The sequence below is a fragment of the Heteronotia binoei genome, chromosome 1 (genome assembly GCF_032191835.1).
Source record: "Heteronotia binoei isolate CCM8104 ecotype False Entrance Well chromosome 1, APGP_CSIRO_Hbin_v1, whole genome shotgun sequence".
Classification (NCBI taxonomy): Eukaryota; Metazoa; Chordata; class Lepidosauria; order Squamata; family Gekkonidae; genus Heteronotia; species Heteronotia binoei.
Genome location: NC_083223.1, coordinates 17,782,187 through 17,809,191, shown reverse-complemented (window position 1 = coordinate 17,809,191; position 27,005 = coordinate 17,782,187). Strand labels below are relative to the sequence as shown.

The following is a 27,005-nucleotide window of genomic DNA, read 5'->3' as shown; positions in this document are numbered from 1 at the left end:
GAACTGGACCCCCTGGTTCAATCTTTTTGAAATTTTGGGGTTTGTTTGAGGAGAGGCACCAGATGCTATGTTGAAAATTTGGTGCCTCTACTTAAAAAAAAATTCAGTCCCCAGAGCCCCAGATGTATATGGATCAATTCTCCATTATACCCTATGGCAGGGGTGTCAAACATGTGACCCGGGGGCTGAATCAGGCCTCCCCGGAGAGTTCCTATCAGGCCCCCAAGCAACTGACTGTCATCTACTTCTTTTTCCCTATCTCTTGCTTCCTTCTGCTTCACAACTTGTTTTGCCAGGCTTGCTCAATCACACAGGAGCTGTAGAGCAAAGCCTCTATTTTCTCCATTGGCTGAGACTCCTCCCTTGTGGAGGAGAGGGGAAGGATAGTATCTCTCTTTTTTTTTTTATGTTCATAAATTTTATTGAATTATTCCACCTTATAAGGACAAAGACATATAAACATACAAGACATACAAAACATATTTCTGTACAGATACATATAACTCACAATCATCTCAACGCTTTCAATCCCCCTCCACCTCCCAGACATCCTCCCAAACACACCGGGAGTGACCAGAGAATAATGTTTTACTTTCCTCTTATTCCAACAACATACCTTTACTTTTTACCCAACTATATATCGGTTCCCAACTCTCTTTACATTTTTGCGTGTTTCCATCACATAACCTTGTGGTCATTAAATCAAGTTCCGCAGCTTCTGTAAGCTGAACAATAAACTCTTCCCTGGAAGGTATTTTTGGTAGCTTCCAGTATTTTGCATATAATATTCTTGCAATAGTTACAATATACATTAGCACCTTGGTTGTTTCAGGTGGAAGATTTTCCCTGCAAACATTTAAAAGATAGAGCTCTGGTGAGTGTCTAAGTCTAATTTTCAAAATCTTCTGGGTCCAAATACTAATTAAGGACCAATACTTTTTGGCATGTTCACATTTCCACCATATGTGGAAAATTGACCCCTTAGCCTTTCTGCATTTCCAACACTTGTCTGAGTAACTGGGGTAGGCTTTAGCTAATCGCTCCGGCGTCAAATACCAGCGATAAATCATTTTATACAAATTCTCTTTATACAAAGCTGGTTTGATCAATTTTATATTCCGTCTCCATATTTTTTCCCAGTCATCTGTTGGTATGCTGTAACCGAAATCTCTCAACCATTTAACCCAAGATTCTTTCACCACCTCTCCCTGCATTTTTTCCCTGAGTAGCCACTCATAAATTTTAGAGATTAACTTCTGATCCATTTGGATAATTTGGTCAAGGTCATTTAGTTTTCTGGAAAAGCCTATTTCTTTATCTTTCTGATATCTTGATTTTATTTGGCACTTCAACCACCAATCCAGATGGTCCATTTCTTCTGCTCGGAGGTTGTTTTGTCCATCTAATAAATTTTGGTAGCATATATTGTTCCAAGTGTAGAGATTCGGGTGGGTAGATGCCTCTACCGGTGATAACCATGATGGGGTATAAGAATAGAACTTTCTAATTTCTAACCAGGCTCTATAAAGGGATCTTCTGATCTCATGTCTCCAGAAGGAACTGTTTTGCGGGGGACTATGGTACCAAAGGTATCCGTGCCATCCTTTCTCCAGGCCTGCCCCTTCTAATACTAGTATTCTTTTATTTTTCAAAGTAATCCAATCCACTAACCAGACTATTCGACTAGCCATATGATAGAGGTTCCATTCTGGCAAAGTAAATCCACCTCTAAGTTTGCTGTCCTGGAGTACCTTAAGTCTAATTCTAGGTTTTTTGTTCTGCCAGATAAACTGTAAGATTATTTTGTTGACCCGTTGAAAAAATGACTTTGGGAGCAAAATAGGAATCATTTGAAAGAGGAATAATATTCTTGGCAGCACATTCATTTTGATAGTGGCTATCCTGCCCAGGAGTGAGATTTGTAAGTCTTTCCATCTGGCTAAATCTTGTTGTATCTCTTTCACTAATTTCTCATAATTGTTTCTGTATAAATCTTTTAAATCTTTAGTCATTTGAATTCCTAAATATCTTACTTTTTTCCCCTGTAGAAATTCCGACTTTATTTCAAATTGGCTAATTTGCTCATTATTCATATTTTTAGTAAGAAATTTTGTCTTCTGAGCATTAATCTTAAGTCCCGCTACTTGCCCATATTGTTTAAACGTTTCTTTCAAATAAGCAATAGATATATTGGGATCTTCCAGCACACATAACATATCATCTGCGAATGCTTGAATCTTCAACTCCTCTCCCTTAATTTTTATTCCTCTTATTCTGTTTTCGTCTCTTATTCTTTGCAATAATGGCTCTAAAGTTAAGGCAAACAAAAGAGGTGACAACGGGCATCCTTGTCTTGTTCCTTGTGCCATTTCAATCATGTCCGACTTAATGTTATTAAAATTGATTCTTGCCTTTTGTTTAGTATAGATGGTTTCCACTAAATCGCAAAAGTTTCCTCCGCAGCCCACTGCCTTTAATGATTTTATGATAAATTCCCAGTTCACATTATCGAAGGCTTTCTCTGCATCGACAAAGATAAACGCTACCTGTTTCTCTGGATGTTCTTTGTAGAATTCGATAGCGTTTAGTAGAAATCTTAAGTTTTGCCTCATTTGTCTACCTGGTATAAAACCTGTTTGGTCTTCATGGACAATAGTTCCTATAACCTTCTTAAGTCTATTAGCCAGGACACTGGCAAAAATCTTGTAATCGACATTCAATAAGGAGATAGGTCTGTAATTTCTCACTTCTGCTGGATCTGTGTCTTCTTTATGTATCAATGAGATCAACGCCTCCTTCCAGGATGTTGGTATTCTGTGATTTTTTTGAATATCCTCAATTACATTTTTGTACGGAATGAGGAGTTCTTCTCCACAGGTTTTGTAAAATTCACTTGGTAGTCCATCTGGGCCTGGTGCTTTATTTGGTTTCTGCTGGTTTATCGCCTCCACTATCTCATGCATAGTAATTGGTTTTTCTAATTTTTCTTTTTGTTCTTTGGATAGCTTTCTCATCTTAGTCTTGATTAAATAATCATCTTGCCACTGTTTATCTATATTTTGACCTTTATATAATTTTAGATAAAAATTTTGAATTATTGTTTTCATCTCGTCGATTTGCGTTATCTCCTTTCCTTCTTCGTCTCTAAGTAGCTTTATGATTCTCTTATTTCTTTCCTTCTTTAATTTATATGCCAGCCATCTACTAGTTTTATTTGCATTTTCGAAGTGGGTTTGTTTCATCCATTTCAACTGTTTTTCCACTTCTTCCATTAATAGTAAATTAATCTGATGTTGAATAGCGGCAATCTTTAATCTTATCTCTTCTGTGTTTCTTTCCTTTTGCTGTTTTTCTTGATTTCCTAATTTGAGGGTCAGTTCTTTATACGATTTCAGTCGCTCCTTTTTTCTTTCCGCAGTATATCTTATTGCGATGCCCCGAAAAAAGGCTTTGAAAGCGTCCCAAATAATGTCCATGCTAGTGTCTTTGATTACATTATTTTGAAAAAATTCTTTAGTTTCTTTCTTGGCTATTTCCAAAAATTTGTTCTCTTTCAAAATCTGTAAATTGAGGGTCCAACGAAAGCTTTTTGCTGTTTCTAATAGTTTGACCTGTATCGGGTTGTGATCAGCATAAGTTCTGGGTAAAATTTCTGCCTGATGAAGACGTAACACTAAGTCCGCCGACAACCAACACATATCTATCCTCGACCAGGACTTATGCACGGATGAGTAAAACGTATAATCATTGGTTGTTGGATTCTTGGTTCTCCACGCGTCTATTAGGTTTAATTCATCCGCTAATTTTAAAAAGGCTCTAGGCAAGGTATTTCGCAGCTTTCTTTTCTTCTGTTCCTCAAATTTTTTATCCTTTTCTGTATCAAAAACCGCATTATAATCGCCTATAATGCAGCAATTCTTTGGGTTAAGTTCTGTCAGTTTTCTGTGTAAAGCCTGGTAGAATTTTTCCAAATTCTCATTAGGGGCATAGATATTGGCTAATGTCACTTTGTTGCCATTAAGTTCTATCTCTATTATCACCACTCTTCCTTTTTTATCCGTATAAAGGCAATTTGAGTAAATGGATTTGGATACATAAATGGCTACCCCTCTCTTTTTCTTCTTTGGATCAGATGAATGGTAAAGAACCCCTAGTTTTTCATTTTTCAAATATTTTATGTCTTTTTCTTGAATATGTGTCTCCTGTAAACAAATTATTGATGAGGAAGACTTTCTCAGCTGCTGAAAAGTTCTTCTCCTTTTTCCTGGGTCATTTAAACCATTAACGTTAACCGATATTATTTGCAGCCCAGGCTTAGCACTCATTTTGTCTGATCTATACTATCCGGTATTAATTTCTGGGTTTTTTTAGTTTTAATCTTCGTCTTGATTCTTTCTCTTTGCGACCTCTGCGGAGCTCTTTCTTCTGAATTACTTTGACCGTCTTCTTCTTCTTGTTCATCCTCCGTTTCCGACTCTCGATTGCTTTTCTCAATATGTTGTTCCCAGAATTCTTCTGCTTTCTCAATCGAGTTTATATTATGTCTTCTAGATTGATACGTAAAAAGTAATCCTTCTGGAACCAACCATCTGAATTGTATCGAGTGACTAATCAACCATGATGACAATTTCCGATATTTCACTCTTCGTTGTCGAACTTCCCAGGGCACTTCTCTCAAAACCTTAATTTTAGCATCTTTCCATTTCAATTCTCGTTCTTTAGCTTTCCTTTGAATTTTCTCGCATGTTGTGAGATGAACAAATTTGACTTGAACTTCTCTTGCCAAATTATGCTGTCGTGTGTAATTTGATGAGACCCTCTTAACCCATTCAATTTCTCTACTTCCTTCCTCTAAACATTCTACATCCTCAGAAGACAGCATTTCTATTACTTTCTCCATTATGTTTTCATTTTTTTCTTCTGGTATATTTTGAAAGCGTAATATATAAGCTGCTTTCTCCATTTCTAGCCTTATTACCCTTTCTTCTAATTGGGCCAAGCTTGCTGCGTTGTCCCGAGTTCTGTTGGACATCTCTTTTTCTTTTTCCTCTATCTTATCCACTTTGGCGGTCAATCTGTGGATCTGTTGAGTGTTCCCCAATAATTGTTTCTGAAATTCTTCAACCTGTTTGTTAGTTTTTATTATCTGCCCCAATAGATCAGCTTTCATCGTCTCTAGCGCTTCTTGATTTTGTTTGAAGCCCTCCATCACCATATGTTGTAACTTTTCAATGGCATCTTGATTTGTTCCCTCTGCCCCTGGTTTCCCCCCTCCCCCAGGCGTGGGTGGGGGGGTCGCTTGTCCAAGTTTTTTTGGGCCCATATCTGCCCCCTAAGATCTTTGTTTGATTCTAAATTAAATAGTTAGTGTTATTTTTAGAAGCTTCTTCCGTTTACGATTCTCAATCCCCTTATCCAGGAGGTTCCTTCTATTAAATAATTTAGTATAATTACTTATTTCTAGCCCTCTATAATCAGCAACAATTCAATTCCTTCAGCAATCAGATATAGTTCACTTCAGTTCATCCAATACTTAAAATCAACTCAATTCATTCCATACAGAAATCAAATAACCTTCATTGCTAATTATTAAATCAAATTGTTTTCATTACTATTCATTCAATACCTTAATTTAAGTTCTATTTCTTTCTAATATATAATTACCTTGAATCCTAATAGCAAATTCACCTTTAAACAGTTAAACAGTTAATTTCTATTTCTAATCCAACTACAGCAAAATAGTTTTCTTACCAGTTAGTCACTATACTATTAACAAAAGTGTTTAGTTCAATTCTTTACCCTCTAGTAGAATTCAATTCAGTTTTCTGTCTTCCAGCTCTCTGCAGTCCAATTCTCTACAGTCTAAATAATTGTCTCTTCTGTAATTTATCTCCTGTTCTGTTCTGTTCCCCTTTTCTTTTTTATTCCAATTATTTCTATTTGTCCCTTATAGTCCCTTTATTTTTCTTCTATTCTTCTGTTCTTCTGTTCTTCTTCTTGTCTATAATACTGTCTATATTACTCTATGTGTTCACTGTCTATGTCCGCGCCGTTTCTTGCAGTATCTCAATCAGCTCCAAAAGCGCCTAAAAGCCCATCTTCAGTGGGGAGACAGCCGCAACAAAGCGTTGCTAAAAACCGTCTCTCCACTCTTTATCCGATATGTGATTTTTCAATTTCTATTTCTTGGCCTCAGTTTATCCTCTATCCAGTAAAAAAGCTCACCAGCCTTGTATATTATTATTTTTAGTAGAGGACGCCATTCTCTCCCCGCCTCGTGGTTTCACTTTCGACTACAGCAGAGCCGCCATCACACTGTAATCCACACCGCGTCTTTCATAGCTCCCCTCTTTCGCTTCTATCTTTTCCTGTTTCTCCCTCCTTCCACCTTCAGTATCTTTCCCTTAAACACTTCAAACCACCTTCTCGACTCAACTACTTACTCCGTCCATCAGCCTACTTGCTCAGTCCATCAATCTACTTACTCAGTCCATCAAATCCATCTCTTCTTTCCCGAATACGACCTCCGCCGCCGCCACCGCTGCTGTCCGCCGTCTGTCGTCCGTTTCTCTGCCCGGCCGGCTCGGTCTCAATTCTCCCACCTTAGTCTTGGCTTTAGTTTTCAGTCTTCTTCTCCTATCCTTGTACTATAGTTCTAGCCGTCAACAGTTCTCGCCATCAATCAGTCTCAGTTGCCTTTCCATCCCGCTTCTCTCCACTTCTCTCCACTTCTCCTTCCCTCCATGTTCTTCACCTTCTTTTCCTCCGTTCTACGTCTCTCCGACAGAGCGCTCCCTCCGCGACCCACATGCACAAGTTTCAAACTTCGATGAATCCTCTTGGAAGGTACAGTTATGTTTCTTCTTGTTGTTTCGTGCGATGGATATGCATGTTATCTCCGTCTGCTCCCTTGTCCGGTGGCCCGGTTAAGCACCAGAGTGTTGCTGGGCATCGGCTTCAGGGGCTCATTGGATCTGAATAGGGAGCCTCCGCTACCCATCCAGTCTCCAAATAGCGCCCCAAACTGCGACGCGTCTTCCGACGCTTCTTTAGGGGGTACTTTCTGGCCGAAAGCCCCCCCAAATGCCCAGCAAATCCAAGCTTCTCCCGGAGCTCGGGAAAATGCTTAGCGACACCACGCCATTACACCGGAAGTCTCGAAGGATAGTATCTCTCAATTGCACAACAGAGCTATTGATCCAAGCATCTTTCCTTTCTATTGGCTGAGGCTTCCACCCCCCCCTTCTGATTCTGAAGGAAAGAGCCAGAGCTTCCTTTGCCCAGTTCCCTGGATCACACGGGAGAGATACAAAAAAGCACCTTTAAGACCAAATGAGTGCTAGGTTTGTATCTCTGCTAACTAGCATTATGTTTTATGATACACAGGGCCCGGCTCGACAAGGTCTCATTTATGCCAGATCTAGCCCACGTAAAAAAATTAGTTTGACATCCCTGCCATATGTAGGGTTGCCAAGTCCAACTCCAGAAATATCTGGGGACTTTGGGGGTGGAGCCAGGAGACTTTGGGGGTGGAGCCAGGAGACACTGGGGTGGAGCTGGGGGGAGGGGGGGAAACGGCGCCGGGGAGCGTGGCGAGCCGCCCCATCTCGGAGCGGGCGACGCCGCTGCGCAGCTGCTGCCTCTTCTCCGCTCGCCATGGCTGCTCCTCCGAGATGGGCTCAGGCTGGGCCCATCTCGGAGGAGCAGCTGCGGTGGGCGGGGAGGGGGCGGCAGCGGCGCAGCGGCGTCGCCCGCTCCGGGATGGGGCAGCTCGCCATGCTCCTTGGCGCCGTTTCCCCCTCCCCCCACTTCTGTTTTTTTGGGGAGCGGGGGAAGAGGCTGGAAATCCTGGGGTCCCCCGCCAGGGCGGGAGGGTTGGGAAGCCTAGCCATATGGGGTCTGGTCTCCATAGGGTATAATGGGACATTCCCTTCCTTCCACTTTCTGATAACCCTGAAGTGGAGGGGTGAGGATCTCCAAACTGGGGGATGCTCCCTCGACTGGCGATAGGCAACCCTACTCCTGGCAGGTTGCATTATGACTTTTTGTGCGCTTTAAGCACTTCTGCCTTTATGGGCCCCTCCCACCATAATAATATCAATATTAAAATGATTTTGATGTTACTTTAAGTACATCAACGTTTACTTTTTTCTCTTCTAGGCAAAATGTAATAGATTTTGTGGGTCCCAACATTTCATTCTTTTATGACAGGAGAGGAAAAATTGAAACATTTTCTTTGTCCCCAAAAGTTTGTTGTTTCCCTTCAACTCTATTCGGTGGGCAGCCATATTAGTCATAATCAGCCATGACTCTTTATTCAGGGGACGGAGTGTTTTGAACAGCAGTCTTAACCAGGGGTGGAATTCTAGCAGGTGCTCCTTTGCATATTAGGTCACACCCCTCTGATGTAGCCAATCCTCCAAGAGCTTACAAGGCTCTTTTTTGTAAGCTCTTGGAGGATTGGCTACATCAGAGGAGTGTGGCCTAATATGCAAAAAAAAAAAATGATCTTCAAATCATTTTTGTGGGCCCCTACATATATCATGGGGTCTTAGCCAGTGTGCCGAATGGATGTTGACCCTGCCTCCTGGCCTACTCGCTAGAGAATCATAACCCAGTTAGGGGTCCTGACCCACAATTTGAGAATCACTACTACCAAGTACATCATCATGATTTTTAAAAAAATGAGGCTGTGCATATCCGTCTTTGGAACTTTGGGCATGCTGCAGTTTTTGAGCACATGTATGGAGGGACGGTAGCTCAGTGGTAGAGCATCTGCTTGGTAAGCAGAAGGTCCCAGGTTCAATCCCTGGCATCTCCAAAAAAGGGTCCAGGCAAATAGGTGTGGAAAACCTCCGCTGGAGACCCTGGAGAGCTGCTGCCAGTCTGAGAAGACAATACTGACTTTGATGGACCGAGGGTCTGATTCAGTATAAGGCAGCTTCATATGTTCATATGTAAGTGGAGCAAAATGAAATGTACCCGCATGAGGATTTTCAAACGGTGGAATTTATGTGTCTGGGCCCACTTTCCTGCATCAGTTCCTTAAGAAAAATATTGTGTGACAAATGCCTTTCATTCACAGTTGCATCAGGTTCAACAGTTCAGTGTAAAACAAGCTCTACAATTTGCAGGTACTCTATGTATGAGCCTGTTTCTTTGCCAGGCTTTCTTGCAAGCTTTGTGAAATTCATGCTGGGAGAGGGCCACAGCTCAATGGTAGAGCATCTGCTTGGCATGTAGAAGGTCCTAGTTTCAGTCTCTAGCATCTCCAGTTTAAATTATCAGGATTTACATCAGGGTTGGCCAAACCTGCTTAACATAAGACCACATAGAATAAATGTTAGACGTTATGAGAGCCAAAAGACGTTAATGTGAAATGTTCGAGAGTCGGAAGGAAGGAAGGAAGGAAGGAAGGAAGGAAGGAAGGAAGGCAAGAAGGAAGGAAGGAAGGAAGGAAGGAAGGAAGGAAGGAAGGCAGGCAGGCAGGCAGGCAGGAAGGAAGGCAAGGAAGGAAGGAAGCAAGGAAGGAAGGAAGGAAGGAAGGAAGGAAGGAAGGAAAATAGATAATAGATTTTGGGGAGGGAGAGGTGGAAAGAAAGCCAGGAGGAATAAGGTGGAATTGGGGTCAGCTTGGAGGAGAAGAAAAATTTAACCCAGAACCGGCTGGCTGGCTTGGCTTGGAGAAGTGATTTAAAGAGAGAAGTGCCTTCTCCAAGCTGGCAGACGGGGTGGTGGGGGTTTCGAGAGCCACACAATATGTGTGGAAGAGCCACAGTTTGGCCAGATGCTGTGAAAAATTGTGACCCGAGAATCTGGCTAGCTGCTTGCAGACAATACCGACCTTGATGGACCAGTGGTCTGATAAGGTACAATGCAGGATGATGTGTGCTTCAGCAATTTGTTAAACTTTTGGCAGAGGGATTCATGTATAACCGGTGATTTCCTTTCCTCCCTGTAGAATGCCAGTCTGACTCGGCCCTTCAGCTCATGACCCGGCGCTGCCATGGCAAACGAAGCTGTAGTGTGTACGCCAGCACTTACGAATTCGGAGACCCGTGTTCCCCGGGCATCCGCAAGTACCTCAACATCATCTACACATGTGGTAGGTCAAGCTGATGGGATATATATATTTAATGAACAGATGTTATTTGCTTGATGTAAACAGATGTGTCTGTTACGTTCGATGTTTCTTTCAAGAAGAGTGGGTAGACTGATCGTGAAGTCTTTCACGGATCGATATTTGGTGTCCGGATCCTCAGGCTCCGGGACGTGGGAGGGCTTGGGTGACACTTCCAGGACTTGGCGTAACGGTTAGACATCATACCTCAGACCGAGCCAGCGGGGAGGTTGAAGACACCTGGGTCTGGCTCTGCTCTTGCCTTTTCTTCCCTCTCTCTGTACTTTGTCCATCTCAGGCACCGAGCTCTTCCCCTCCGGTACGGCTGTGTCATTCCCATTAAATCCCTGTTGTTGGAATACAAGTTATTTACATTCCAGCCATTGTAGAGTTAACTGTTGATGTTTCCCTAAAACAGGAAGTGATGTATTGTAACCTAAACCCAATTAGGTACTGGGTCTTCTAAATCTGGGGGAAATGTAAAGACTGTATCGGTCAGTTGGCACCTTGTGCCTGAAACTCCTTTGATCTCATATGCAAACTGAGTTGCTCTTCTTCCTGGTGCAAAGTTCTCTGGGAGGAAGAAACCAGCTAACAATAGTAATAAAAGCAGCCCTGTGGCAGATTAGATGCAGTTAGCCATGCTAGTAAGCTGAGTTTTATTTCTTTTATCCCAAGTACCTTTTCCTGATGTTTTTCTGGTAAACTTACATTTTTTGATAAGCTTACGTCTTGTCTCCATTTATTGCAACCTCCATACCTCTGAATATTTAAACACATTTTCCAACACCTGTCCATCTGGTCCCCACCCCCTACCTCCACCAACCTGTGTGCTTTATTGAAACCGTCATGTTCCTCACTGAGAAACGGGTGGACAACCTCAGCTGGCAGGTCTGCAGCCCCTAGAAACCCAGCCAACCCCTGGGCCATCGTCGTGGTGTTTTCTCTAACATAGGGTGAGAGAGTCACAGGTCTGGTTGGCTCCTGCCCATGGCTGAAAGTGATGGTGGTTGACCCACCTGTTGGCTGGCTGTGGGCAGGAGGTTTCCTCCTGGTTGGGAGGGGTGTGGTCGAGTCCAGGAGAAGGGGCGAAGAACCGACACCTGGACAATTGGTGGGTCTTCTTTCAGAGTAGGGTTGCCGGGTTGTTGGGATTAGCAAGTTTGCAACCCTTCAGTAATTATAGAGTTAACTTTGTTTTTGTTAGTCAACAGGAAGTCACATGCGTTTACTGTAACCTATCTGTTAGCTAAAGAGAAAGCCTGCGAAAGTCTGTAGGAGGTCTTAATTAAATGACCTGAAAGAGTTGTGATTGGAAATCAGTGCATTGGCTATTCTGCATTTTATGGTTCTTCTTCCCCCCTTTGTCTAAGTTTGGAGAAGAGAAGCCGTTTCTAGGTTTGTTCTCTAACTGTAAAGATGTAGGAAGTTAGTGTCTGTTATTTTTCTTCCTGGTTTACCCTTCCCTTGTAGTTTTAAGTAAAGCAATCACATTCTTTTAAACATCCACGTGTTCTCTGCATATTCTTTGCTGCGCTGCTAATTTCTATCTCTGCTAAATAATATTTTTCTCTAAGAATATCCAATGCAAGTTTCCCCTGGCCTCTGGGTGGGGGGGGGGGGGGCTAGGATCTGTTGGATTCTCTGAACTCGGTACCGCCAGGGAACCACGAAAAAGTGGCAAAGTGCTCAAGGCTTTGCTGCAGCAAAGCTGGGGCTAGATGTAGCCACAGACTTTCAGAGTTACAGAGTCAGCAGTTCTAGAACTAATAAGCAACTTTTACTAAAGGAAATAAGCGTTGGAGAGTGCAGCTAAGAGACAGGTATAGATTACCTGCTCTAAGTAGCTAGATGGCGTTGGATGCTGAATACATGCTCGGCAAGACAGAGAGATCATGCACCTTCTTTGCGTGCGTGCGAGAGAGCGAGGGAGAAGCGTGAGAGAGCAGAAACAGAGGAAATTGCCCAAAGAGTAGCGTCCTGCTTCAAAGGAAAGAATCAGATAGCAGGAAGGAAAGGATGCTCTGTGTGTCCTGACCTCTCTATCTGTCAGAATACTTTGGTGCCATCTCTCAGTTTTGAGACAGGAGACAGCACAAAGTCCTCCACTTCCAATAGGATCCAGGTAGGGGGACATTGGAGATTTGGGGGTGGAGCCTGGGGAGGACATGAACCCCAGTGGTGTACAATGCCACGGAGCCCGCCCTCCAACACATCCATTTGTTCCAGGGGAACTGATCTCTGTAGCCTGGAGATGAGGTGTAAATCTGGGGGATCCTCAGGTCCCACCTGTAGGCTGGTATCTCTCTTTCAGAGGCTGTTCCGTTCCCCTTGGGCTGGGGGAAAGCGTTCACACATGGCTGAGTGAAGTTGTATGCAGGGCTTTTTTTGTAGCAGGAACTCCTTTGCATATTAGGCCACACACCCCTGATGTAGCCAGTCCTCCAAAAGCTTACAGTAGGCCCTAGACTAAGAACCCTATAAGCTCTTGGAGGATTGGCTATATTAGGTGGGAGTGGCCTAATATGCAAAGGAGTTCCTGCTACAAATAAATTAGATTTATATCCTGCCCTATACTCTGAATCTCAGAGTGGCCACAATCTCCTTTATCTTCCCCACCCCTGCCACAACAGACACCTTGTGAGGTGGGTGGGGCTGAGAGAGCTCTTACAGCAGCTGCCCTTTCAAGGACAACTCAACAAGAGCTATGGCTAACCCATTCCGGCAGCTGTAAGTGGTGGAGTGGGTAATCAAGTTCTCCCAGTTAAGAGTCCCCGCACTTAACCACTACACCAAACTGGCTCTCTCAGAATGGCCTGTCTGTTATTTTTCTGTAGCTCATCTTGCAGGACACAGCTGCCTTCACTGCATTTCTAATTAAGCCTTTTGTGCAGGAACGCTTAACCCTGTACATGAGAGGAAGCATGTTTGGGTGAGCTCAGCGACTCAAAAGGCTATCCGGTTTTGTTTTTGTTTTCTGATTTAGGAAATCTGGAATCTCAACTTCTTTTGTGAAATTTCTCTGAGGTCTTAAATAAGGACACATCGATTTTCACTAAGCATTTCCCTTCCTGTCCTCTAAAGTAGGGGTCCCCAACCCTCAGGCTGGGGACCAGCACAGGACCACGGCCTGTTTTCAGTGGGCCGTGCAGCCTCGCTCCCCCCCCCCCGTGGCACCTCCTCTTTCCCCTGTTTCCTCCTCCCTCCTTCGCCCCCTACGCAGCCTCCCCGCCTCCTCTCCTCCCACTGATCAGCTGATCGGCTGGGAAAACCGCTGCAGCAGCATCGCTCGCCGCTGCTGCCGGCCACCCATCCTTTCCCTTCCCGTCCCTTTGCCTCCTGCCCCCCTGCATCTGGGCTCTGCAGCCGCAGTGTGCCTGCCTCCTCCTCCATCACTTCCTTCTCTTTCCTTTCCATCGCCTCCCCTCCCCCCCGGCCCTACCGGCACGGCGTATCTACTTCCTCCTCCAAGCCCACTGCTGCCACCCGCCCCCTCCTTCCCTTCCCTTTCTGTCCCGTCACCTTCCCCCCCCCAGGCCTTGCCACTGGTGGTGCACTGTGATTGTGGGCAGGGGGGATGGGAAGGAGGGGGTAAGCACCATGGGCTGGGGGGGGGGGGTTTGAAGCACTGTGGGGGGTGCCTGCCTGGGGCACTGCAGCCAGCGGTTTTTCCCCTGCAGCTGTTTGGCGGGAGGGCAGCGGGAGGGCGGCGGCTTGGGAAGACTTCATCACCCCTTCCCTGGCCTCAAAATGGTGAAAACAGGGGGGGGGGGGGAAGGAGGTGGCAAGGCTGCACGGGGGAGGGGGCGAAGGAGGAAAACAGAGAGAAGGACAGCTCCAGGTGGGCAGCCATGTTGGTCTGAAGCAGTAGAACAAAATAGGAGTCAACAAATAGGAGGTGGCGAGGCTGCATGGGGGGGGGGAGGAGAGAGGAGGAAAATGGGGGGAGGGGGAGGCGGTGAGGCTGCATGGGGGGGGAGGAGAGAGGAGGAAAATGGGGGGAGGGGGAGGCGGTGAGGCTGCATGAGGGGGCAAAGGAGGGAGGAGGAAAATGTTTGAGGAAAGCAGGAGGGAGGAGGTGCTGCGGGGGGGGCAGGCTGAATTGAGTCCCCCCACCCTGCTGGCTCTGGGGCCGCGGTCAGCGGACTGGCCCTGGAGCCAGTCCCTGGGGCCAAAAAGGTTGGGGACCCCTGCTCTAAAGCGACGTTCAGTTTCCCTCTGAGGTCCTTGGGGGCATAACTCCAGTTTAGCAAATGGTAGGGAAGAGAACACCAGTGCTTCGTTTTGTAGCAGGAACTCCTTTGCATATTAGGCCACACACCCCTGATGTAGCCAATCCTCCTAAAACTTACAGAGCTCTTCTTACAGGGCCTACTGTAAGCGCCAGGAGGATTGGCTACATCAGGAGGGTGTAGCCTAATATGCGAAGCAATTCCTGCTACAAACCACACCCCCCTTGCAAAAGAAGCCCTGACTAGCTAGGGGAATGGGGAAGAGGGCTGTGTGGATTTCTTTTGTCTGGCTAGTGCAGCTGAACTCAAAAGTGTTGTAAAGATGGATAATTAAGGCACTTTTAACTGCTTAATGGCTACTTTTTAGTACATGGGGCATCACAGTTAAAAGGAACTGAGGCAGGTGACACTTTAATGAGTGCTGCTTTCATGCTTATGAGAGTTAAGTGGCTTGACACCCAGAGAGAATGTGTTGTGTAGGCTGGTGTCTACATTCCGTTGTTAATGTGTGTTGTCTCCAGGGTTGCTAATCTCCATCCAGATGGTAGCCTAGGGAATGGACCATGGAAAAGTAACTATGAGCACAAATATAATAATAATATAATAATAATAATAATAATAATAAATTTATTTTTGTATCCCGCCCTCCCCCGCCGAAGGCGGGCTCAGGGCGGCTCACAGACATGGAATACCATGATTTGAATAAAACAATGTAAACAACAATTTTAAATACAAATCAATTACATAAATTAATTAAAATAGATAAAACAGGTGCTATAAGATGCTATAAGTCACAGTCATACATAAGATGGCTAGATGGCTACAGGTCAGTTTAGCCAGGTTCTGTCTTAAAAGCAAGCTGAAAAAGAAATGTTTTGCAAGCCCTGTGGAATTGGTTCAGGTCCCGCAGGGCTCGCACCATCTCTGGAAGTTGATTCCACCATCGAGGGGCCATTGCTGAAAAGGCTTGCTCCCTGGTTGTCTTCAATCTAGCCTCTCTTGGCCCAGGGATTATTAAAAGATTTTGAGAGCTAGATCTCAGTGCTCTCTGGGGAACATATGGGGAGAGGCGGTCCCTAAGGTAGGCAGGTCCTCGGCCATATAGGGCTTTAAAGGTAATAACCAGCACTTTATAGCGAACACGGTACACAACCGGTAGCCAGTGCAGATCCCACAGCCCAGGCCGCACGTGTTCCCACCGAGGTAGTCCCACCAGCAGCCTGGCCGCCGCGTTCTGCACTACCTGAAGTTTCCATGTTCGGTATAAGGGCAGCCCCATGTAGAGGGCATTGCAGTAGTCTAGTCTCGAGGTGACCGTTGCGTGGATCACAGTTGCTAAGTCGCTGCGTTCCAAGAAGGGAGCCAACTGCCTCGCCCTCTTGAGGTGAAAGAAGGCAGATCTAGCAGTGGCAGCTATCTGGGCCTCCATTGATAAAGAGGATTCCAGTAGCACTCCCAGGCTCTTGACCCTGCGCACTGGTATCAGTGGCGCACCGTCAAAAGCCGGTAGGGTAATCTCCCCTCCCGGTCCGCCGCGGCCCACGCAAAGGACCTCAGTCTTCGCCGGATTCAACTTCAGCCCGCTCAGCCTGAGCCAGTCAGCCACGGCTTGTAACGCCCGGTCCAAATTTATAGGGACATCACCAGCCCGGCCGTCCATCAGTAGATAGACCTGGGTATCATCTGCATACTGATGACAACCCAGCCCGTACCTCCGTGCAATCTGGGCAAGGGGGCGCATGTAGATGTTAAACAACATCGGGGAGAGAACTGCCCCCTGAGGCACCCCACAATGAAGTGGGTGCCTCTGAGACAGTATTGGTATTATTGGTAATATCCAGTATTACCAATAATTTTTTGTTTGTAATGAACTCAGTATCAATACATACTACAAAATCACCTATAATGATATAAAAAGTCCCAATAGATATTCAAAATCCATCAATTCCAGTTCTTCAGAACAAAGTTGGAGTCCAGTAACGCGTTTAAGACCAATGAAGTTTTATTGAGGATGTAAGTTTTTGTGGGCTAGAAGCACACTTCATCAGACAATGAAATGGGGGCACAGTTAGCAGCGCTACATATAGCTTGTGGGCAATATTCCCTCTAAGCCGTGGAGTCTTGTGAGCAAAAATTCTGCCTTGTGAGCTACTGGCATTAAAGTTGTGAGCTACTGCGTCAATCAGTTTGCTCTAGAGCCATTTTTCTTGAGCCGGGACAAAAATGTGCGAGCTGGAGGCTAAAAGTCTGTGAGCTAGCTCACACTAACTCAGCTTAGAGGGAACACTGCTTGTGGGCAGGGTTAAGCATGCAAAATAGTACCACTAACTCAGTGAAGTCAATTCCATCCCCAAACCCCACCCTTCCCAGACTCCATCCCCAAATCTCCAGGAATTTTCCAACCTGGAGCTGGCAACCTGAATGGTCCCTAGAGCATGGCTACCCAAGATACTGCCAAATAAAATGTTGCTCCCCTATCCTGCAAATCTCTGCAGAGTAAAGTGACCATACAGAAGTTCAGCATCCCTATTTTGTGTCAAGAGCGACTCTTGCCGCGAGTGTATCCATCTTGGTCCAGGCCTATCTGAGTCATTATAACTTGTCTTAGCTAGGTTTCTTCGCTTGCTAATCTATCCTGTTATGTCTGTAACGAACATAAGTAACCTGTTCTACCCTGGGAATGTGGCACAGCCAGCATCTGAAACTCAAGCGGCCTTATCTGCTACCCAGAGACTCGCTTTTGAGAGAAACCTGCATTAGCTAGTCTAGATGGAGGGTGAGGAGAGAGAGATGCTTTGAGTTTAAACATGTAATGGCTGAGTTTTGTTGCTGTTCAGTCGCACAGTCAAGTCTGACTCTTTGCGACCCCATGGACCAAATCATGCCAGGCCCTCCTGTCTTCCACCATCCTCCGAAGTCCACTCAAATTCATGTTAGTCACATCAGTAACGCTATCCAGCCATCTCATCTTTTGCCATCACCTTCTTCTTTTGCCTTCTGTCTTTCCCAGCATCAGGGTCTTCTCCAGGGAGTGTTCCCTTCTCATTGGGTGGCCAAAGTATTTGAGCTTCAGTTTCATCATCTGACCTTCCAGGGAACAGTCAGGGTTGATTTCCCTTAGGACTGACTGATTGGATCTACTTGCAGTCCAAGGGACTCTCAAGAGTCTTCTCCAGCACCGAATCTCAAAAGCATCTATTCTTCTGCACAAGGCCTTCCTTATGGTCCAGCTCTCACAGCCACACATTACTACTGGGAATACCATTGCCTTGACTATACGGACTTTTGTTTGGCAGGGTGATGTCTCTGCTTTTTATTATACCGCCCAGGTTTGCCATAGCTGTCCTCCCAAGGAGCTAACACCTTTTAATTCCATGGCTGCAGTCACCATCTGCAGTGATCTTGGATGGCTGGGACCCAAGGTTATATATGTATGTACTGAACCTGGGGGCTCAGTTTCACCAGGACTTCATCTTAGAACTTGTAACAGCTTCTCATTGATGAATAAACCTTATTTGACTACATCATAAAGGTGATCATTGATGGGGGTTGTGCAGCACTTGACACTCTGCAGTGCCATTAAGATAAGAAGCAGCAATGAATAATTAGCCATGGCTCTTTATTCAGGGGACGGAGTGTTCTGAACAGCAGTCTTAACCAGGGGTGGAATTCTAGCAGGAGCTCCTTTGCATATTAGGCCACACCCCTCTGATGTAGCCAATCCTCCAAGAGCTTACAAAAAAGAGCCTTGTAAGTTCTTGGAGGATTGGCTACATCAGAGGGGTGTGGCCTAATATGCAAAGGAGCGCCTGCTAGAATTCCACCCCTGGTTTTAATCAAGATTTATTCGGGTGGGCAGCCATATTGGTCTGAAGCAACAGAACAAAGTTAAAAGTTTTATTCCAGGTAGGAGGGTGCACATTTCTATGTATCTGAGGAAGTGTGCGTACACACAAAGTCAGGCTTCAAATAAAACTCCGTTGGTCTTCAAGGTGCCACTGGACTCTAACTTTTGTCCTTAAACAAGATCTGTAATTCTAAATGCCAAATTTTTAGCTTTGAAAACTCTCCTCTTACAAAACTTATTTTAAGATGCAGAACACATTCTAGCTAAAAATAAAAGGAGCCAAGTGAGTATTATCCAGATGCGAGACTTTTGTACTGGGTCTACTTGTAAATCCTCAAAATGTCATTAAATCTCTTAAACAGAGTCAACAAATGCATGTTTTGTTGGTGAATCTTCATACTCTCCTTTTGCTTTCTCTGGGTGACTTGTGTGTAATGCCTGGGCTCATTGCCTAACTACAGGAAGACTTTGTTCCTTTCAGTGGACTTTATCTCCCTCCCGCCTTCCATCCCCAGTACACAGCCTATTACTCTTAACCAAGCCTGCAGCCATGGTGGGGCAAAGAGGGACCAGGTCCCATCAATCGCTTGTCATGCCTCACCAATATCAGTACTAGGGTTTGCGTGAAATCAGTCACAGATCTTTCAAGTGTAAATTCCCTATGTTAAAAAGGAAGGAGTTGAGGTAAAACTATCATCAGCATCTGACAAAGGGAATTTGGACTCTTGAAAGCTTATACCTTCCCCCCAAAATCTTGTTGGTCTCGAATAGGGTTGCCAGGTCAAACTCAGAAAATACTTGGGGACTTTGGAGGTGGAGACCTTCCAGTTCCCTAAAATAAATAAAGTACAGCAATACAGTTCCCCTGAATACAGCCTTCATTTCCTCATTCCCCAGCAGCTGCACTTCCACTAAATGAAAGTGAACATACACACACACACTCACTCACAAAGCATGCATGCTTTTTGTGATCACACTGGGGCAATTTACTCACAGGAGTAGCTGAATGTTACCATTTGCTGTATTTCAACCAACTTCTTCAGACTAACAGGAAAACAAAAGGAGAGCAGCCTAGGGGGTGAAATTTCCCTCCATCCCATAATCAGGTTCTAGTTAACTCCATTTTACTATACATATGACTTTTGGAGCTAATGCAAAACAAATGGAGGGGCTATGCTCTCTTACTTTCCTACAGCTTCACACACTCACTGGGAAGAGCCACATGGCTCTGCCTACTCACCCCTTGCCCCCCGATCCAGCTTTTCTCCTACTGAAATGTAAAGGCACACACACACCTTCCAATACATGAGCAGTTGTCAAGCTTCTTCTAAGCCTGCCGAGATTTAAAGGCACATGGTGGCTGTTGGGGTGGAGCTTCCCCCTGCCACCCAGATGGCTTGTGGTGGAGAGGAGCCCACAAAACAGGAGGATCCCCTGCTGGGACCCTGGGGACTAATAAAAATACAAATGGAGATAAGTCACTATAAGGGTACATACATGAACACAACCCAAAGGTTATAGTGATGAATAGCTAATATATTGACAAAAATACAATGAATTATATCAACAATAATGAAGAGAGCAAGTCCCTTGGTAAAGAACAATCCAAAGAGTGTCAATTTCCAAGTGTCCATTTCCTGTTCCCGAGGAGAATCGTGAGCCTTATTGGAGAACGGTTGTTGGAGACTTCAGGTCCCTATGAATTGTGTTTAAGAGTTGTAATATTTATTATTGCAAATATTGTGTGGAATGTTCCTCATTGATAAAGATCTGAAACAGGCGTAATAGAAGTCGACGGCCTGTCCAAGGAGTTCCTATAAGGGTATTAGTCTACGTGTGAGGAATGAATGTTCGGCATCTACTGGAATGCGGGGTACTGATTCCTCCTTGGAAATGGACACTCGGAAATTGACTCGCTTTGGATTGTTCTTTATCAAGGGACTTGTTCTCTTCATTATTGTTGATATAATTCATGGGACCTGGGGACTGGCAAGCCTAGGAAGGTGCTCCTGGCCTTGGATCTAGTCGTTCTACAACTGACCAACATGGCTGCCCTCTGAAACAATCTCCATGTGTACAGAAAGTTCCCGCAGAATGTATGAGGGAGGTTTACTACGCACCTGCATCTTACTGAAAGGGTAGGAAATGTTTTTGAAAAGGAATTCCTCCTTGGAAATCTGCTGGCCATCAATCCGTGAACTGATGGCATCCCATTTCCCTCTGCAAGAGCCAGTTTGGTGTAGTGGTTAAATGTGTGGACTCTTATCTGGGAGAACCGGGTTTGATTCCCCACTCCTTCACTTGCACCTGCTGGAATGGCCTGGGGTCAGCCATAGCTCTCATAGCAGTTGTCCTTGAAAGGGCAGCTGCCGTGAGAGCTCTCTCCAGCCCACCCACCTCACAGGGTGTCTGTTGTGGGGAAGGAAGGTCAAGGAGATTGTGAGCCGCTCTGAGACTTCAGAGTGGAGGGTGGGATATAAATCCAATATCTTCATCTACCTCACAGGGTGTCTGTTGTGGGGGAGGAAGGGAAAGGAGATTGTGAGCCGCTATGAGACTCTTCGGAGTGGAAGGCGGGATATAAATCCAATATCTTCATCTACCTCACAGGGTGTCTGTTGTGGGGGAGGAAGGGAAAGGAGATTGTGAGCTGCTCTGAGACTCTTCAGAGTGGAGGGCGGGATATAAATCCAATATCTTCATCTACCTCATAGGGTGTCTATTGTGGGGGAGGAAGGGAAAGGAGATTGTGAGCCGCTCTGAGACTCTTCGGAATGGAGAGCGGGATATAAATCCAATATCTTCATCTACCTCACAGGGTGTCTGTTGTGGGGGAGGAAGGTAAAGGGGATTGTGAGCCACTCTGAGACTCTTTGGAGTGGAGGGCGGGATATAAATCCAATATCTTCTTCTTCTTTCTGACTCTGGGGTGATATTGCATCACGATGTTTTCACGGCAGACTTTTTACGGGGTGGTTTGCCATTGCCTTCCCCAGACATCTACATTTCCACCCCCCAGCAAGCTGGGTACTCATTTTACCAACTACAGTAACGTATTAAAAAGGTGAAATTTTGTAGGAACCTTTTCCCTCTCAGTGTACCCTCTCCTTTTATATATTTAAATATTTACCAAGTGTAATCCATGTGTGTTTTATGGAGTAACAGAAACAAAAAGGGCAAGTCCGTAAACGTTTTTGTAGGATGCAGTTAAAGCTGCAACTAGAGGATTTGCACGTGGCTTCATATTCCTGTTCAACGGCCTCCTGTATACCTCCACCATGGGCAAAACCCGACTCTTACTCTTATTAGTAAAGTGCCATTTCTAAAAGCACTTACATTCAGGGATCATTTTGTAGCAGGAGCTCTTTTGCATATTAGGCCACACCCCCTGATGTAGCCAATGCACCAAGAGCTTACAGGGCTTTTACTGCAGGGCCTAACTGTAAGCTCTTGAAGGATTGGCTGCATCAGGGGGGCGTGGTCTAATATGCAAAGAAACTCCTGCTGCAAAATGAGCCCTGCTTACATTATCAAAAGTGCACAGAGCCCTAAGTGCACATGCCCAATCATGTTGTCTTTGCCCCTCAGCGTTAAGGTGGGAGTAATAAAAAGAGCAGGAATCCCGTGGTGCAGAGTGGTAAAGCTGCAGTACTGCAGTCCAAGCTCTGCTCATGACCTGAGTTCCATCCCGGCGCCGGCTCCAGGTTGATTCAACCTTCCATCCTTCCGAGGTTGGTAAAATGAGTACCCAGCTTGCTAGCGGTGAAGTGTAGATGACTGGGGAAGGCAATGGCAAACTACCCCGTAAAAAGTCTGCCGTGAAAATGTCATGATGTGACGTCACCCCATGGGTCGATAGTGACTCCGTGCTTGCACCTTTAATTAAAAAAGCACCGTAATGGGCCTCCACATGCTGGGAATGTATGTGTGCTATACCATGTAGACCTCTCAGGAAATGCATTAAGGCCAGGGCAGGGGTGGGCAGCTGGGTGCAGCCGTTGGTTCCGTCACCCAATGGCTATATCCATTTTGTCAGACATAAGCATTGCCTTTCGTGTTATGAGGCTACGGAGGGGGCTCGGGGGAATGCATCCTTGAATCTGGTCTTGTGAAGCCTTCCCAAAATCAATTCCCCAATCACCGCAGCAGGTAACACAAGACACACTGATACACACCATCAGACCTTTGGTCCATCAAGGCCAGTACGGTCTACTCAGACAGACAGCAGTTTCCAAAGCCTCTAATAGAAAGTCTTTCCCATTACTTACTGCCTGACCCTTTTAACTGGAGATGCTGGGGATTAAACCTGGGACCTTCTGCATGCCAAGCAGAGGCTCCTCCACTTTGCCATGGCCCCTAGGACTAGGGTTGCCAAGTCCAATTCAAGAAATATCTGGGGTCTTTGGGGGGTGGAGCCAGGAGACATTGGGGGCGGAGCCAGGAACAAGGGTGTGACAAGCATAATGGAACTCCAAGGGAGTTCTGGCCATCACATTTAAAGGGACAGCACACCTTTTTAAATGTCTTCCTTCCGTAGGAAATAATGAAGGATAGGGGCACCTTCTTTTGGGGCTCATAGAATTGGACCCCCTGATCCAATCGTTTTGAAACTTGGGGGGTACTTTGGGGAGAGGCACTAGATACTATACTGAAAATTTGGTGCCTCTACCTCAAAAACAGCTCTCCCAGAGCCCCTGAAATCTCCAGATCAATTTCCCATTATACCCTATGAGAATTGATCTCCACATAGGGAATAATGAAGTGGTCAGCAGATGTCCCGCCCCTTTCTGGCGACTCTGAAGCAAGGGATTGGCCTCTCTACTCATGAGTTGCAGCCAACTTCTTCCAAGTAACACAGACACATCCCAGGAGGAAGCCTTTCCAATCGGAGACTGGAGCCTCCGGAGGGGGGAAGTCACAAGGTGGCTTTGGGGGTGGGGCTTCCCCCCCTCTGGCCAGCTGACTGGGGGCAGGAAGGAGCCTGGGAAAGTGGAAGAACCCCCGCTGGGACCTGGGGATTGGCAAGCCTACCTACAACTGATATTTGTTGGTTTAGGGTTGCCAGGTCAACTTACCCTGCCAGTGGGGGTTGGAGGGAGCTTTCTGGGAGTGGGGTGGGTGGGTGGAGCGTTGTCCAAATGCCAGAGTGCCGCTGCACTGTGTCCCCGGTGTGATGATGTCACTTCCATATGTTGTCATTGCATTGACGATGTTGCCACACGAGGAAGGTGTTTGGGGGTGGGACTTCCCCATGAGCCAGCTGGCTGGGGACAGACTGAAGCCCCCCCCAAATCAGAGGAACCCCTGCATGAACTGGGGGTTTGACAACCCTGCTTTGGTTGCAGCTACCCAAGTTCCATTTGGAGCATGCCTTTGTCCTGCAGGAATTCAAGACCCAAGAGTCATGTTTCTGTGCCCACTGTGTTCCATCAACAGGGATGTCAAACTCATTTGTTATGGGGGCTGGATTTGACATAAAAGAGGCCTTGTTGGACCAGGCCATGTGTTTCATAAAATGTAATGCCAGGTAGTGGAGATGTAAACTTTATAAAGGGCACAGAGAAAAACAAAGACTTTTTAAAAATTTAAACTTAAACCGTGCTTAAAACATTAGCACGAATTGGTTTTAAAAGTGTTTTCTTTGTATTTCTCCCATGGGATCCAGGGAACTGGGCAAAGGAAGCTCTGGCTCTTTTCCTCCCTCTCCAGGGGGCCGGGAGGGGAAGGAGCCTCAACCAATGGAGAAAATCGAGGCTTTGCTCTGTAGTTCCTGTGGGATTGAGCAAGCCTTGCAAAGCCAGCTGAGATGCAGAAGGAAGCAAGAGAGAAGGAGAAGGAAGTAGACAGGAGGCCATTGTCAGGGACCCGATAGGCACCCTCCAGGTGTCAAGCATGCAGTTTCAATGACGAGTCAAGTGGATACAAAACTACGTTTATTGATAGACTGATACGCTTTCTTAAGACAGGTTCTTGAGAGTGATACAGATAATACCTTGGTACAGTTCTTTAAAGGCACACTTCAAAGGGTCCCCAAAGGTGGGGGCTAGGAATGCTCTCTAACACATAAACTATCATAAATGTCTACATTCTCACAATGTTATCAGTATCTTGTCCTTGCTTTCCCCCCAGATGTTTTCACACTCTCAACCAGGAATGTATGGGAAGGTGCTGAGTACTCTTTATCTTGTTAGTTTCGTTTCTTTTCTACTCTACTTCACAGCAATAAGCAGGAAAGGGGGAGGGGTAAGAATAACAGAGTCAAACTACTTCAGTCCTCCATGATACTTCACAGGCCAACTTTATGGAGGGCCATTAAACCATTAATTACCATTGGAATTTTACCATGCTTGACACCAGGGGCCTGATGCAGCTCCCAGGCTGCCTGTTTGACACCCCTGCTCTGGACTGATCTTGTACCGAGCAGGGAGTTGGACTAGATGGCCTCTATGACCCCTTAAAACTTTATGATTCTATTATTTGCAACTGTCTACACATATCAACACACACAATCTTGTAGGGGAAGCACTGTGGGGTAGCAGGCGTTTTGTTGCATGGGTCTTTCCAGGGCTTTTTTTAATACCAGAAACTCCTTTGTATATTAGGCCACACACCCCTGATGTAGCCAATTCTCCAAGAGCTTACAGGGGTCTTATTGCAGGCCCTATGCAAGCTCTTGTAGGACTGGCTACATCGGGGGGGGGTGCAGCCTAATGTGCAAAGGAGTTCCTGCTACAAAAAAAAGCCCTGGGTCTTTCAATCCAAGGGGACTCAGAGCGACTGGAAGGTATTAAAAAAATGCACTGAAATAGTATGGGGCAGAATCATGCAAAAACTGCCGAGTAGTCAGCACAGAATACGTGTCATATTTGTGGAATTAATTTTTGTTCTACAGATTTTTATCGACGGATAAATTTGGATTTTGCCCTCTCTGCTTCACGCCATACACGGCAATGCTTATAATTTTGCCATTTGTAGCTACTACCTGTCGTTCGGCCAGTATTTGTAAAAATTGCAAGTGTTCTCATAGAGGAATGCCATAATTGGTCTTTGGGGCAACATTAGAAAGAAACAGCAGACACAGTGCTAGCATGTGCCTTGCAGAGCTGTAATGACGTCGCATTTATTTAGGGCTTTCAAAAGTTATTTAAAGTAATTTGTCATGTACCAGTAATTTTCTCTCAGACTAGCCCTACCCCCTGGGGTTCTTGCAATGTAGTCGTAAAAAAAGAATGAGAAGCCACCTGTACTTTCTGGGAGAAAGGTACGATGCATGTGCTAAACAAATAAAATCACCTTGACATGCCGCCTAATAGGCCTCTCGCCATGTGGGAATGTGTTCAGTAGAGAGAACGCATGGAAATGGAACAGGGAAATCGCTTTGGCTCATTTTTGTGCAATCGATGTGAAAGCAGCCCCCGAAATGTGCCATTTGCTTGAGAAATCACCACAGAAGCATCTCCTGGGGATATTTTGCAGTCCAGCACAGGGGTTTTTTTTGTAGCGGGAACTCCTTTGCATATTAAGGCCACACACGTAGCCAATCCTCCAAGAGCTTACAGGACTTGTAGTACAGGGCCTACTGTAAGCTCCAGGAGGATTGGCTACATCAGGGGCGTGTGGCCTAATAGGCAAAGGAGCTCCTGCTAAAATTCCACCCCTGTAGCCAATCCTCCAAGAGCTTACAGGGCTCTTCATACAGGGCCTACTGTAAGCTCCAGGAGGATTGGCTACATCAGCAGGGTGTGTGGCCTAATATGCAAAGGAGTTCTTGCTACAAAAAACCCCCCAACAACCTCTGGGACTTCCACATAATTCTTTGGATGAAGTCTTCCTTTTTGATGCCTTTAATCTCCCATCACAAATCAAGTTGCCTGGTTTCTTAAAGATTTTCTCATTCTAGGCTGCTTCATTTATTTTGTAGTCCCTTATCAGTATCCCTTAACAAACCCATGATTTCCCCATTCAGATGATGTTCGTCTTTTTAGTTCCCATTTCTCAGTGTTTTTTTAGCAGGTCCTGGATACAGGACAAAGGTGAAAAGGAAAGATTCACCCAACTGAATGCAGATTTCCAGAGAACAGCAAGGAGAGATAAGGAGGCCTTCCTGGAGGAACAATGCAAAGCAATAGAGGGAAATAATAGAATGGGAAGGACAAGAGATCTCTTCAAGAAAATTAGAGAAATCAAGGGAACGTTTCGTGCAAAGATGGCCATGATAAAGGACAAAAACTGTAGGGACCTAACAGAAGCAGAAGAGATCAGGAAGAGGTGGGAAGAATACACAGAAGAATTATACAAGAAGGATCTCAATGTCCCGGACAACCATGACAGTGAAATCGATGACCTTGAGCTAGACATCCTGGAGTGTGAAGTGAAATGGGCTTTAGAAAGCATTACTAACAACAAAGCGAGCGAAGATGATGATATCCCAGTTGAGCTATTCAAAGTCCTAAAAGATGATGCTGTTAAAATGATGCACACATTATGTCAACAAATTTGGAAAACACAACAGTGGCCACAGGATTGGAAAAGATCAGTTTATATTCCAATTCCAAAGAAGGGTGATGCCAAGGAATGTTCAAACTTTTGCACCATTGCACTCATTTCACATGCCAGCAAGGTCATGTTAAAGATCCTACAAGCTAGGCTTCAGCAGTATGTAGATCGGGAACTACCAGAAGTTCAAGCTGGGTTTCGGAGAGGTAGAGGAACTAGAGATCAAATTGCCAGCATTCGCTGGATTATGCAGAAAGCACAGGAGTATTAAAAAAAATCTATTTCTGCTTCACTGACTATGCTAAAGCCT

The 27,005-nt window shown here is 45.3% G+C and overlaps 1 protein-coding gene across 1 annotated transcript in view; it reads left to right on the top strand.

The window, feature by feature from the left end:
- Nucleotides 1-27,005, top strand: part of LOC132566393 (protein eva-1 homolog C-like) — a 291,940-nt gene that overhangs the window by 129,226 nt on the left and 135,709 nt on the right. Inside the window, exon 5 of the mRNA XM_060231397.1 lies at nucleotides 9,962-10,105. Within this exon, the coding sequence (XP_060087380.1) occupies nucleotides 9,962-10,105 (144 nt within the window). The remainder of the gene's footprint in view (nucleotides 1-9,961; nucleotides 10,106-27,005) is intronic.